This window comes from Tetrao urogallus, assembly GCF_951394365.1.
Source record: "Tetrao urogallus genome assembly, chromosome: 1".
Taxonomy (NCBI): domain Eukaryota; kingdom Metazoa; phylum Chordata; class Aves; order Galliformes; family Phasianidae; genus Tetrao; species Tetrao urogallus.
Genome location: NC_136813.1, coordinates 115,394,532 through 115,409,844, shown reverse-complemented (window position 1 = coordinate 115,409,844; position 15,313 = coordinate 115,394,532). Strand labels below are relative to the sequence as shown.

Genomic DNA, 15,313 nt, shown 5'->3' with positions numbered 1-15,313 from the left:
CCAAACAGGACACAGGAAAACAAGTGCTACAGGTTTCATTCTACTTACAATGTGTTTACCTGAGACTAAAGGTGAACTTCAAGTGGCTTAGGTTTTTCTTTTTCCTTTGTAAAATATTTTGGGAGCCTCATAAGAAGACAGGTCTCTGCTAATCTGGTGTTAATTGATAAAGGCATTTGTTGTGCAGCTTTTGTCTGTTTGAAGCTTGTTGCATCCATTTGAGTTAAGGCTAACTTGATCTGGCAAAAATCGCCATGTGTTTCCATGGCCAGAAATTAAAAATACTGTTCCAGAAAATTGAAATTTCTTTCATGTGTGACTTTCTATTTCAAAGAAGAATTTGTTTAGATCTTGTTTAATGATGGCGTCTGTTGCTGCTGAACTTGGCCAACATTTTAATGTAACTTAGTACTCCTACTGGAGTACTGTGGGGACAGCAGTCCTGTTTGTTGCCATTTCATTGCTCATATGCTGCAAGTTACCTCAGGGTGGTTTTGTACCTTGTTTAGCACCTTCTTAATGTCTTCTGTGTTGTTTTCCTCCCCCCACCCCCCTCCTTTTCTTTGGCCCATGCTCAGCCACCAGCTTACTGGTTTCTGTGAGTGACAGCCCCCTGTTGTAATGGTCAGCACACAGGAGCAACACTGAGCCCATGGCATCCCACAGAATCCATGGGGATCGTGGGCACGCTGTCTGCTTACTGTTGCTGGCAGCATTGGGGCCTAATATAATATCAGTACTTTGCACTTGAATGCACCTTTTGTCTAAGCCCATGTGGTTGTGGGTGAAGGGAGAATGTGAATGTGTCAAGATTGAAAAGTTGTATGCCAGGAAGATGTGATGTGAGCATCACAAGGAAGGGGGACTTTCTGTGTGTGTGAGGGACAGAGCATGTGTGTGTACAAGCTGAGACCCCAGTACGCTTTCACAGATTTTGATCCCATTTCTTTTAAAGGAAAGGGAAGAACTAGGTAACTTATTTATTTAATGGCTCTGTGGTGTGATTTTTTTTTGGACAGAAATGTTTTTTATTTTAAGTTCTTGGAAATACCATTCCAGATCACATTTCCAAATAACAGTAAGCAATCCTCCTGTACCCAGCTGACGTGCAGGGGAGTGTAAGCTCCAAAAGCTTTGGTATCTCTACGTCACACTAGCACTCCTGGGACCTCTGATAGCTTCATTCCCAGTGTCCCTGTTGTGTGAGATGTGGCAGGGGCAGGTTCCCTGTTTTGTTTTTGTTTGTTTCTTTGCTTGTTTTTTGGGTAATTGTTTTGTTTTCCTGAAGGGCAGAAAGGAAGACACTTCATCTTGAATCATAGAATCATCGAATTGCTCAGGTTGGAAAAGACCTTAAAGATCACCAAGTCCAACCACAACCTAACCATACTACCCTAACTCTAACAATCCACGGCTAAATGATGTCTCTGAGCACCACGTCCAAGTGGTTTTTAAACACATCCATAGATGGTGACTCAACCACCTCCTGGGGGAGCCTATTCCAGTGTTTAACAACCCTTTCTGTAAAGGAGTTTTTTCTGATATCCAAACTAAATCTTCCCTGGTGCAACTTGAGGCCATTTCCCCTCGTCCTGTCACTGCCACCAGTGAGAAGAGACCAACCCCACTCTCAGATATTGGAAGAGAGCAATAATGTCTCCCCTCAGCCTCCTTTATCCCAGACTAAACAGCCCCAGTTCCTTCAGTCTCTCCTTGTAGAACATATTCTCCAAGCCCTTCACAAGCCTTGTTGCTGTTCTTTGGACCTGCTCCAGCATCTCCATGTCCTTTCTGTACTGAGGTGCCCCAAACTGAACGCAGTACTCGAGGTGAGGCCTCACCAGTGCCGAGTACAGGGCAGGATGACTTCCCTAGTCCTGCTCACCACTCCATTTCTGATACAAGCCAGGATGCCATTGGCCTTCTTGGCCACCTGGTCATACTGCTGGCTCATATTCAATACTCATAATACTCATATTGAAGAATAGGAGCCCCAAAGAGGTAGCTGAAAGTTTATTCATAGCTGGACTGCCGAGGCCCCATTTTTGCCAAGTCCTTTTTTTTTTTTTCAGGAAAGAAAAGAACCTTTAGCATAAAACAGAATTGGGCTGTCTGTAGTTAGCTGATAATGTCTCATTCTTGTAACCTGGGGTCTGGTGTTTTCCCACAAAGCCAACTAAAATGGTTCTGTTTCAAATGGGGTATCACCACCTAATTCAGATGGGGCTTATCTTTAGGACACTAAATGTGAGTGGTGGTGCTTCATTTTTTTTTGTGTGTTTAGTGCAAATATTTGATGGAATATTTATTTCACTTCAAAGCAAGCCTGCTTTTCTTCCAAACAGCAGTGATTGCAGTTGCATTAGCAACAACCACCGGTCCTTGACTCTGACTGAGCAAAATGTGACTCTGACTTTTGTCTGGTTGGACTCTTAGGCCATGCTGGTCTCCTTGATGCTGTAGATCCCAAATAGGGTGCCATAAAGGAGCGCAAGGATATCCATAATGCTGAGTGGCTCCAGGGGTTACGGATGATTATGTCAGGAGGACTGAATCAGCAGTTGCATGTTGTATTATGTGGTCTTCTGTACAGAGGAATGTAGAAGTGCCATTCTTACTCCTCACTCATTTGTTACTTGCATTGGTTTCCTTTGCTGGGAAGGCTCCAGCACTTTGGGCTGTTTGTCAAAGCTGCAGAGAGCCTGTAAGGTTGCATGGGTATATTTATTCCTTCTGTTTGGTTTCACTATAAATTTCACCGGTGTTGTATTAAGGTAAATGTGATCTTGAGCATTCACAACAGAACATGTTGGAAGTGTTGGCTTTTTTGTATTTATTTTTTATGTTGTAAATCGATTTTTGAACAGGCATTAAGTTTCATATTCCCCTTTTCTGTTTACAAAGGTGACCAAAAAGCAATTGTACTCATAGGATACCTTTACTGCAGGCAGTTACCATTCAGTCATGTTAGTGACGCAAAGACTGTGTGATTTTGCAGGAGCTGCACAGTTTTGAGGTGCATGGCTTGAAGTTCATTACCACGTGACCATTCTCCTCCAGAGGAATGTACCTTACATTGTTTTTATGGGGTGTGCTAGTTCCTATGTAATCACTGTGCCTCTCTGGACTTTTGATGGAAACTACCAAGACCAGGATGGACACCACTCCATCACCCCAACTGAATAGGACAGTTGCTGTTGAAGTTCAACCACAGGCCAAAGTGAGTCTTTTTATATGCCATAAATGATGCTAAGTGTTCTCGATGGCATTTGTTTAGGATGAAAGGAAATGTAGGAAGACCTAGCTGCAAGAGATTCACATGAAGGCATTTGTCAAATTCTATTTATTCCCCAATTCTATTATTCTCACAGCTGACTGGCATTTAAATCAATTAATTAAAAGAAAAATTGGCTCTAGTATGTAGTCTATCTCGTGGCATCGTTCACAGTTCAAGATTGTCCTTGCTGAGCCTGGCCAGGTGCCCCGGTTTGGGGTGATTATGCTTTTACCAGATTGTTTCTCACATGTTGGTGCTCTTGAACAGCTGATGGAATGGGTATTTTGCATTAAAAGAGAAGAAGTGAGATGTTAGGTACTTTCTGTTGTTTTTTAATTATGGAATTGCTTTTGTTTTCTTCTTCACTGCAAGCTAATTACCCCTGCCTCTTCATTCTACAAGTAAAACCACATTTTCTTTGGCAAAATTCTACAATTCCAACAAGAATTCCTCGTCAATCTTTTAAAGATGTATTTGGAAAAGATTTAATTGCCATTTGTTATCCTGAGAGTGGAACTGTCTCTTCCTGGAACTTCTGGAAACTTCTGGAAGGTTTGCTTTGTGTTTGAAGAGACACGTGCTCCACACTGCTTCATTTAGCAAAAGAAGTAGCAAAAGGGAGTGGTTCAGAACTACCTCTGGGGTGGGACTGCTGCAGTCAATGAGCACTGGGGAGCTGTGGCCTCCAGCTTGTCTTAAACGTGTTCAGCAAACAATTGCAAATGGCCTAGGGATGAATTGCACGTACTTCAATGTAAATTAATCGATTAATCCCTTAAGAAAACTAGGAGAATATGAGCAGAATCAGACTGAGTTGACAGCAGGCAACAAACTGGTCGTGTATGAGCATTCTCACTGGTTTCACTGAGAGCAAGGGGCTCATCAAAGTGCAGCTCCCAGGAATGGTTTAAGCCACACTGGGATGTGTTTGACAGCCCGGCTGCCATCAGGGGAGCGCCTCCGAATTAAAGATGCAGTGCTAGCGCAGGGCCTCTGACATTTTGCACAGGTTTCCTACGCACTTTAAAGCTGCACTGCCACTGTGGTTAGTGACTGGTTTTTGGTGCAGAAAACACAGCATTTGGCAGGGCAAAGTGCAGGGCAAAATGCAAAGGTGTTTCTAGTAACAAGCATCATTTCCTTACTTTTCCTCAGAGAAGTAGGTACTCACACAGCCCTGCTCACAAACCTGTGCTGCCCTCTGCTTCTGGATGGCCATAGTCAGATGCATGGAGAGATGTGATCATGCCTTATTTCCCACACAATTATAATGCTTGTCACTTCAATAATAATCCCATAATTCCCAAAAAAAGGGAAATAATAAATTTCCCTTGACTTGGAAAGAAAGAGTAGAACTGAATTTATTCATACTGAAACGATCAAATTTGCGTTGTTGGGTTTTCCTGTGTGTTTGCTTTTGAACAGAGCGGTGTAAGCAGCTCCATCCACTTCCATCAGCCAGTCAGCATTCACTTCTGCTCCTTTTCCTTTCTGCCCAGTCCAGCAGTGCTCCACGGCTGAGCACACATAGGTGGAGGATGGCACTGTCAACCCTTAAGAGCACCGCCTCTGCTGTCCTTACAGTACAGCTCAGTTAAAGCACCCACACTTTACCTCCACATGTTGTACTGCTAGCCAATTATTCTGTGAATGGTGAAAGACTTCCAGAAATGTTTGGTCGTGATGGTAAAGAACCATTTTCTCTCTGCTGACGGTCCTCACTTGGTTACATAAAAGCCATTCTTAATTTGCAAGATAATTTCCAAAAAACAGCATATTCTTCTTTAAAGTTGCTGACCCTTACCTTAGCAGCAAATTTTTGTATTACAAAAAGCATTTCCTGCTTTCTCATCAAACTGCATTTTTACAAGCAGGTTTCAAGTCTGCGATATGATTTGCTGTTTCAGCAATCACAAATGCAAAATGAGATGGCAGTAGTCCCCACGTTCCTGCCTGCTCACTGTGAGAAGGAAAGCAAAGATGGATTTTGCCACGGGAGATTATTCAGAGATGCTGTTGCCCTCCACAATGTAAATTATTTATATTCAGCCCAGAATCAGCTGCTGTGCTCCTGTTTTATCCAGCTGTAAATTACTTGGATACAGCCCCAGCGTAAAGCCCTTCTTATTTTGTAGTGAAGAAAGGAAATCTGCAGTAGAAGAATATAATGAACGAGGAGGAACATCGTCTTGCAACTGTAAATAAGATCTTGTTCTGTTTATTTTGACATCTTTTTACAAATGTGTCGTATTCAGGTGTAAATATCTCAACCCATGATCTTGTTCAGAGCTCTGAGATTTCTATTGTTATATGTAATACTTTGTTTAATAGTTGTAATAATTATTTGTATAGATATGAACACAATAGTATTTTATTAAAAAAAGGAAAATGTTCTTCAAAGTCTGTGTTCTGTTCAGTACAGCTTCTTTCCCTGTGTGAAAGAAAAGGGAGGTGTGGGGCTCTCAATATATAAAGCTAAAGAATCATAGAAGGTTTTGGGTTGGAAGGGACCTCAAAGATCATCGAGCTCCAAGCCCCTTGTCGCAGGCAGGGCCGCCCACTTCCACATTTAATACTACATCAGGCTGCCCATCCAACCTGGCCTCAAACCCCTCCAGGGATGGAACCTCCTGCTGCTTTCAAGAGGAGAAACTGCAGCTTTCCACAGGCTGAGGAATGACACCACTCTGCAGCCCGCACCGCTCCTGCAGATCCCAGTTCCAGCACAGCACCACGGTGCTGAGGCCATGGGCTCAGGGCTGCCACGTGGTGCCAGTGGGCAGGGGATGCCTGAGCAATGCAACATGTGTCAGCAGAAACATTCATATCCATTCCTAACTGAAGTTATATTTGTAATATAAACACAAATGAAGCTGATTCAGGCTGCTTCCCCACACCATTACCCAGTCACCTGACTCAGTGATGGCACTGCATAGCTTTTCTCACTCAGGTTGAGGGTTAGGCAGATGCAGCACTAGGGAAGGAGGTAAAAAACACCAGTTAGATTAGGCCCAGTGTTAGCACTCCTGCTTATAAAAAACAGCAAGTACAGCTCTCATGACCTGGGAAATACCTGCAAGTATTTAGTGACCAATTGCTGAAATCTGTATCTGTGCATGCAGGGTTTCACACCACACAGAGAGCAGTTCCTACTTCCATTACACTCCTCAGCCCCTAGGAAGTCACGTGAGCTCACAGAGGGAAAAAATAAATGGGAAAGGATGCAGCAGGAAACTGAACTGTTTGTTCCCCTTTTCAGAAGCAGGCTGTACTGAATGTAGGAGGGATGAGCACATGCTGGGGAAGCAGGGACCGTGCCACCAGCCCAGCACAGCCAAGCCAGGGGCACCTCTGCCAGCACACGGCTGGGCTGAGCCCTGCAGTGCCAACAGAAACCAGACAGGTCAAAGCCGAGAGGGAATCTTCAACACTGCTGCATCAGCAGGAGGCTCGAAAGCAGCAAGAAGATGATTCCAGCTCTGCCTCCATCCATTTCTCCTTACATTTAATTCTCTCACGTGTTTTTCTGCTTGCTCTGTGCCAGTCTCCCACTCCACTAGTGCAGTGCCATGCACACTGTGCAGTTCTGTTCAGCACAGTGAGCCCATCTGCTGTTCTCCTACCTCCTACACTGCCCCTGCCTGCTGCTGCTCAACATTACTGTTCCTTCTCACATTCACACACAGAGAAGATCTCCAGCTTTGAGATGAGAAACAAATACAGGTTTGGAACAAGCTCCACGAGTACAGCAGATGTGGAGATGGAATATTTTTCATTAAAACATTGTATAGCTGTAACAAATCCAGACAAAGCCTGAGAAGACAGGGTCTTCTTCAGTCAGGCAAATAAATGATACTGCTGGTACTTTCTGATACATCTTTGACTTCTGCACAAAGAAGAGGAGCTGCTACTCTTTCTCCACAGCCACGCACAGGTTAAGGGCGGCCCTGCAAGGCAAAAGCCCATTTTGCACCAGGCTGAGAGGGACTGAACGCAGCACAGTGAGCAAACACGGCTTTGGATTCAAGCCTACAAACTCCAGGATCCTGGCAGCTTGCTGAGAGCAACAGGTTTGTAAAGGGATGCTGCCTCCTTTGCCACTTCTGCATCTCACAGCCTGCGGAAGGCAGCATCTGCCAGTTCCTGTAAGTGACTGCACCTAGCAGAAACAGTGCAGGGCCCCTGGTAAGGGCTCCATCAGAAGCTTTCTCCTCTCCTGCTGCTGCCTCTCCAGTCCTGCCCCTGGAGGACCGTCCCACTTGCTCTCTAGCTCACTTCACCACCAAGTGACACACTGTCACCCTCCCAGCAGATCCACAGCTGCAGCTCCTCATACAGCCCCCAGGTGCCTCCATGCAGCCCTGTCTCAGCCTTCTGCTCCTGCTTTTGGGAACAGGAACACAGAGAAAAGAGACAGCAGATGGTCCTGGCAGCAGGACTACCTGAGCATCCCTGTGTGACCTCACAGGCAAGCTCCACGTCTTGAACTCCTGCATGGCACAGACATTACCACAGTGTGTGGTTTCACTGTTCACATAATTGTAAGTACGGAGCTCAGACTCCTGCAACAGCCCTCACATTTGCAGGTGGGGGGAGACAGAAGAGCACACAATGCATGTAGCAGAAGATTCACATGGGTACTAAAGCCCACGAGGTTCCATATGCACAGCAAGCTGCCAAGCAAGGCAGAATTCTGCAGCCCCACTGATCAAAGCAGCTTAGCCTCACCACACTCAGCAGCAAGGAGTTGAAGGTTTTGCACCTCAGGCTTTCCTGCAGTCTCTTCCTTTGGGAACAATAAAGAAGCTGCAGGCAAGCCTGTAGTCACTGGTATTGGATCCTGACACTTTAGAGAGACCAAGAACAGATGGCAGGGTTGCAGGGGGGGCAGAATAAAAAAAATGGGCTCTCCTCAGCCTGATCCTCCTCTAAGCATCCTCTTCTTCCCTGCAGCCCATGGTGGCACCTCCAAGAAAGACTGGTGCATGCTTAGCAACAGGTGTGAGAGACCTGCCCTGCTCCTAGCATACTGACAGCTCACAGCTCTACCTGCACAACAAACCTGCAAGTCAAGCCCAAAGCACATAACCCAACCCAGCACATCAGAACCACTGCTGCCTTCTGTACGCCCTGCCCAAAACGCAGCCATGTCTCATGCAGCTCTGTGAGGTGGGACAGAAGCCTGGCTAACAGCCTCTCATGCCATTCCTGCTCCAGCCCTCTGCCAAACAGGAGCTTCTGTTCTGGCCAGACTGCCCTCACAGGGCTGACTGGAGCCAACAGAACAAGCAGATCGCTGGTACCTGCGCTCTGGAAACAGTCTGCAAGAGTGATGGGTTGCTCCTAGTGAAGCTTAAGCATTGCAGTGACTGGCAAATACGATCATGCAGCCCCTTTCCCAAGAACTCTCCACACCGCTGCTCAGAGCCATAGCAGGAAGAATTCAGGCTGACCTGCAGAACTGGGAACCAGGAACATTCCCTTTTTGATCATCTTGGAAAAACTTCATCTCAAAAAATAAATAAATAAAAAAATAAAAATTAAAGTAAGAAATAGATACTGCAAAACCTTCCTGGCAAATGCAGACTTCAGACTTCTCAGAGTAGAAAGTTATCAATGTAAAAAGTTGGTAAGCACAACTGGAACAGAGCCTCTCTACAACACTGGATACATGCACATACATTGAGGGGAAAATGGTCAGATAATAAAAAACAAGGACAACAAAGGCCTCAAAGAATACTTTTTAATTCAAAATTAGCAAAGCAGGTCACACTGTAAATGCAACACCTGCAATAATTCATACCTTACTCTTGTTTTTTAAATAACTGAGAATTCAGAAAGAATGCAAAGACATTTAAAAACCTCAGATGCAGAAAATTTGAAGAGGTGGGGGAAGAAGTTTCATCCACACCTCTGAAGAGCTCAACCCCAATGACTCCAAGACCTCCTCCACACTCCCCATCCAAAGGAGTGGGAGGAGAAAGTCAGGAGCTGCTGGACAGCTTCCCCACTCTCCAACCCTTCAAAGAGGCTCCCAGATTGGGACACACTGCAGGAGCCAATGAGGTGCCCAGCACATGAGACTGAGGCCTCATCACTCCATCTCTCTCATGGTCTCGCTGCTTCTGGTGCTGTAGAGAACTCTGCACTGACAAGCAGCTGCACAGGAGCTGCTGGAGAGGAGTGGGGGGGGGCTGTTAAGTTTGTACCAGTGAGAGGAACTGCAATAGCAAGGCAGGAAGCTCTGCCTCTGGCAGTGAAGCACTAGTCCCTATGTCCCTGAAACACTGCAGCCCCTTGGATATGTTCCTGCAGTTACAGGAGGAGCTCCTCCAACAAAGAAACATAGTTCCCCACTACCACCTCTGTCTGGAGCCTTTTACTCACTTGGCAGCTGCTCTGCATGCTGGGATCGTGGTGGGACAGAAACCAAATTCTCCCCCCATGCTGCCCAAGGGGCTCTCCAAGGGCAGCAGTCTGCAGGGTCTGGACAATGGCTGCTGACACAGGAGGAGCTGCAATGCATTCTCAAACTCATTCACTGCAGAGAAAGCAGAGCACGTCAACGTAGAGGAAAGGAAGCAAAGGTCTTAAATATGCTTCCTGTCCTCTCCCTCTTCACCAGCTCCAGCACCCACTGCCCTAACAAGCCAGAGGGCTGCAAATGCTAGGTCATGCTTGCCCCAAGGGGTGTGGTGGCAGGGGAGCCAATGTCATCTTCCCTCCTGGTTCTGCCCCAGTTCCCATGGCACCCAGTCACGCTCACTGTGGGTCCAGCTCCTCCACTCCCACAGGGCTGCAGGCCACTGAAACAGGCTCATTCCCACGGACGCCGGTAGCCTGGTGCCTTCAGCCAAGTGGCTTGGCACACCCCCATGCCTCCGTCCATCCGAGGCTCAGAACACTGGGATCTTGTCCCTGCGCACCGTGTCCAGATCATCATCCAGGGTCAGCAGGACCTGGGGAGAAGCTCAAGGTTGCAGGTTCTCGCTGGTCACCTCACAGTTAAAGGGAAACAAGGAAGAGAAGGAGAGGCTGAGGCCCCACAGCAGAGCAGGACTCACCAGAAAGGAAAAGAACAAAGCAGCTGCAGAAAGGAAGTGCCAGACATCATGGTCATCAAAGAAGCCCAGCAGGATGCATGAGCGGTTCTTCTCTCGGGACTCTGCCGGAGTCTCCTAGAAGGGAGAGCAGGCAGTCAGTACTTGACACCAGCACACGAAGAACCCTGGCCACATACACAGAGCCCTCTGGAGGATTTCCTGCCTTAACCCTCTATGAAGGAGCCAAGAGAAACAGCAGACATGAGATGAGGACATAGCAATATGCAGTGCAATACTGCACAGCTGGGGGACAGGTCTGAGATCGTGGCACAGAGCTCAGGAGAGCCCCCTCTGGTTACCACATCTGATGTGCAGCATAGCACAAGCTGCAAAACCTCCACTGGATACTTCTGCAGCAAGCCCCTCATTGTCACGGTGATAAAGAACGCATCCAGTCCAAATTTAAAAGCCTCCCAGGCCATATGGGGTCCCCACAGCCCATGTTATTTCCCATTACTCATCTCTCCAGGGACAATTTTGCCAGCTACTGTTGGTCAGGATCTGCTCCATTGTCTTCAGATCACCAGGTCGCCCTATCTCCCATAAGGAGGGCCTCAAGATCACCACTCCACAGTGGCTACGGTGGTGATGGGTTGACATTGGACTTGATGACCTTAAAGGTCTTTTTCAACCTTCATGATACCACGCATACAGTTATTTTGGCATCAGCACAGTTTCCTGCACTCCCTTCCTGACCTGAGAAGGAAGGTAGACCAAGGCTCTCCCCCACAGTATTGTGGTTTGGGTTTTTGTTTGTTTGGGTTTTTACAGAAAAAGAACAACAGGAAGGGAAGACAAGAGACAGACATGGACAGAAGGATAGCAAAAGGGAAACATTACCTCCCAGCTGCTGAGGGTCTGGAAAAAGAAGTAGAGGGCAGCCGCCCACACCACTGCTGTGGCCACAATGCAGAACAAGGGAATAGGCAGGAGCTTCTCAGAGCTGCGGATCTGCAGGGAGGGATGTAACCTCACAACAAGTGCTTCCCAAGGGCCAGAGCAATGCACAGTGGCAAATAAGCCTGGCCTGTCCACCTCCACCAAGTGTTGCCCACCCCAGGAAGATGCAGTCCAGCCACCAAGATCACTGCACAGCATCCCCTCCCAAACAACCAGTGCTTCATCTCACCCCAAGTCCCACAAGGACCTCTCCATGCCCCTCTGCATGGAACCCAGATTGCAGCTGAGAGGAAGCTCATACCATCCTCTTTAGAGATGGGCAGAGGCACGACAGCGACAGCCACCTCTTTTACCTTCATGATGATGTAGAAAGCCAGGTACAGCAACAGGTTACAGATGAAGATGCCCAGTATGTAGGAGGCAAAGTCTCTGGGCCGATACACCAGCCCAAAGATAGCACTGAGGGTAGAAAGGGAACAAGAGACATTAGACAGCTTCTTTCACTGGGGACAGTGGATACATCCCCAAACTGACAAACACCTGCTGCTCCGCTCAGACCACAGGACATTGCAAAACGGCTGCAGCCCTCCCAGTTTCCTGAATGAAATAGTGTTCACCTCAGCTCCTTGGTAAGAAACAAAGCAAAGCAAAACAGCCTCAGATCTGCTCATCCACTGAGAGCAGCCACATATTCCAAAAGGGTAGAAGGGTTCAGCAAGCCTGGACACTCCTCACAAAGGAAATCTTGAAAGCACAGGAGCAGACTGTCTCCCTGTAAGATGAGCCAGTGGGGAAGAAGGCTGGCATGGATGAACAAGGAGCTTTTTCCTGAGGCTCCCAGAAAAAAAAAAGACAATCTACCTCCTACAGAAGAAGAGACGGGCAACTTGGGAGAAAGTACAAGTTGGGAGGAAGTATCAATCTGCCTGGGGGTAGGAAGGCCCTACAGAGGGATCTGGACAGGCTGGATAGCTTGTCCTAGACCAGTGAAAAGAAGGTCAACATGACCAAGAGTCAGGTCCTGTACTCTGGTCACTACAACCCCAGGCAACACTATAGGCTTGAGATGGAGTGGATGGAAAACAGTGTAACGCAAACAGACCTGGGGATATTGATTGATGCTTGGCTGAACATGAGCCAGCAGTGTGCCCAGGTGGCCAAGAAGGCCAATGACATCCTGGCTGGTACCAGGAATAGTGTTGCCAGCAGGAGCAAAGGCAGTGGTCATCTCCCTGTACTCAGCCCAGGTGAGGCCACACATTGAGTACTGCGTTCAGCTTTGGGCCCCTCACTACAAGTGAGACATCGAGGCCCTGGAGTGTGCTGAGAGAAGGGCAATGAAGCCAGTGAGGGGTCTGGAGCACAAGCCTTATGAACAGCAGCTGAGGGAACTGGGATGGTTCTGTCTGGAGAAGAGACTCATGGGAGACCTTATCACTCTCTAAAATTCCCTGAGAAGAGGTTTTGGTGAGGTGGGGGTTGGTAGGTGGCTGGTGGATGATTGGACTGTATGATTTTGGAGGTCTTTCCCAACCTTGGTGATTCTATGATTCTATTATACGGGCAGGAGCACTGCGTTGCTTCCACCCTATGGCCAAACACACTGCACTCAGTAGGGCTTGGCCCCAGACCTCTGTATTTAGTAGAAGGCATATCCTTGAGAATCAGCTTTTGAGAAAAGCAGGAGTTAAGGGCAGTTATTTCAGGTCTTATCCAAAAGCTTGTCACTCCAACCATGCAGCTACTGCTGGGCTCTGCAACTGTGTCAAATGTCTCTGTCAAGCCTCCCGCAGCTGAGCTGGGCTGGAGCTCCCACTATAGAGGATGGGTTTGCACAGCAGAACATAGCACAGTTGTATCAGGCCAACCCTGGGCAAGCTTGGTCCAACAGGCCACTAGTTGGGTGCAGCACCAGCAAAACACTCAGAGGTGCCTCAGGTATCTCTGGAGCACGCTGCAATCCAAACTGTCTCAGAAGAGCCCCAGCACAGAACAATCACAATGACACCGTTGCATTTCCTCCCCACCCAAGGCCACCTGTATCAAACTGAAGCCCACGTATACAAGTAGGCAAAACACCACACCCCACTACTTACAAGGACCAGTTGACTAGGTTTCCAACGATGAGCAGCACCATCCTGTCCTGAAGAAAAGACACCAATGATTACATGAAAGCAGAAGGAAACAAGTGGACTTTGCCTCAGAAATTCAGGCTATCATTGCCTGAGAGTTTGGAGTCTGGTTCCCATAACTGCACATGTACCTGGCTCTTGTATTTACTCCATGTGAAGGAGTATTCGTGAGATGGATGCTGCTCTGGCCCTCACAGATTTGAAGAGAACATTGCATAGAAAAGATTAAGCATCTAAATAGAAGAGTCAACCCCTCCAGAATCATTCTCTGAAGATTCACTTGCCTGCAAGTCATTTGGCTAAGTTTCCACTGTTTTCCTAGTTAACTTCCTTACACATAAAAACATACTGCACAGAAGAATGGCATGTTTGAAAGAGGACACAGGGTGCTTTGGACAGCCTCCTGCACATATCCATGGAGCTCTTCCCCCCCCCTTTTTTTTTTTTCCTCTTTAAAATCAGTTTTTACCATTAACAAGGTAAGAATTCCAACTAGAGAGGGCAAAATAGATACATCTGTGTTTCTTATGTGTTTGTGCTTACACAGCTACTTTCATGGAGTAGCTATTTCAAGCCAGTCAGGCTTATTTTATGCCTGCATGCACCAACTTTGCTTGCAAAATACAGTCTGACTGAAGAATAAAAACAATAAAGTAGAATTCATAAATAAAGATCTGATTTTGCTTCAAGCATTAATTAATGCTCTATGCTGAGAAGAAAGCAATCACTGGGATGCAAGGTAACAGCTATTGTTTCTTTTTTTTCCCCTCCTGTCTGCCCCAAGACACTGTAGAAACTGCAGCAGTCACTGCATTCCTTAGAAGGGATGCACTGCACTGAGCCCTACACCAATTCCTTTGAGCTGATGTCCCTAGAAAGAAAGAGCAATGGCAAATTCTATCATACTTGTGTCACGTTTGCTCTGATGTTCTATTCACCAGGCCATAGATCAAGGAAGTTCTGGTGCAAATAAAAAGCTCCAGCAGAGATCTATAACTGCATACTGGTGAAAGGTAGAGGGAGAGAAGAGAAGCAGGCAGCACTGCTTTTTTAAAATAGCCACAACCCTCTCTTCTACACACTACCTAGAAAGCAAACAAATGCTGAAGGAGGTGCAGAAAAGTGAGAAATCACCTACCATGTACATTGGTCGACTGCACTGCTGGATACAGTCTGTGTACAGCACCATTGCTGCCCGCCGAAATATCCCCAAGTCTGACAAAGGAGAGAACAGAAGTCAGTATAGCTAGAGTGAACTCCATAACACCTGCTAAGTAAAGATGCAGGCACACACTGGCTGAGGACCCAGGCTATGAAGGTCAGGGTGTTCACAGATTCATTTCTAGCCCTCTGGAAGTAGTCCATGCTGAGCAGGACAGCAGGTGGACAGTGTTCGCTCAGAACAACAGGTTAAAAACCAAACATTCTTGACCCTGGTGCTGCTCAGAAGTCAGATAGGCCCTGTCTGAATGCAAATATGTTGGCTTTGCCACCACTCCTCTTTAGGGGAGATGTTCATGGAGGAAGGGGAAAATGCTTCCCATGGAACAACATGGAGGGAGACACAGGAGACCCTCATCTCTGTTGAGAGTGGTATAGAGAGGCAAAACACACAACACCCCTGCTACAGAAAATAAATAAAAACCACTGCAGAATCTCCTCTGGAGAGCCATCAATAGCAGTGAAGACAAACAGACACGCGTACATGCAAAGGTCTCTCTTTAGTCACAAATGTGGAGCTCAAAAAGACTCCTGTGTCGAGATCAGGGCTTTTCTGTGCTACACCATCCCCTTCCTAGGAAGGAGCAGGCCCTAGCAGAGCTGCTGGCAAATAAACTTCAATTCTCAAGAGCCAACCCCAGGGTGGCACACAAGCCCACCTTCCACATGCATCCATGCAC

At 47.0% G+C, this 15,313-nt stretch overlaps 1 protein-coding gene across 1 annotated transcript in view; it reads right to left on the bottom strand.

The window, feature by feature from the left end:
* Positions 1 to 10,173: 10,173 nt before the first annotated feature.
* SIDT1 (SID1 transmembrane family member 1) overlaps positions 10,174 to 15,313 on the bottom strand; it is a gene marked incomplete at both ends in the record, with an annotated part of 40,075 nt that continues 34,935 nt past the window's right edge. The window contains 6 exons of the mRNA XM_079541587.1: positions 10,174 to 10,236; positions 10,342 to 10,455; positions 11,221 to 11,331; positions 11,634 to 11,739; positions 13,377 to 13,423; positions 14,551 to 14,627. Coding sequence (XP_079397713.1) covers positions 10,174 to 10,236; positions 10,342 to 10,455; positions 11,221 to 11,331; positions 11,634 to 11,739; positions 13,377 to 13,423; positions 14,551 to 14,627 — 518 coding nt within the window. The remainder of the gene's footprint in view (positions 10,237 to 10,341; positions 10,456 to 11,220; positions 11,332 to 11,633; positions 11,740 to 13,376; positions 13,424 to 14,550; positions 14,628 to 15,313) is intronic.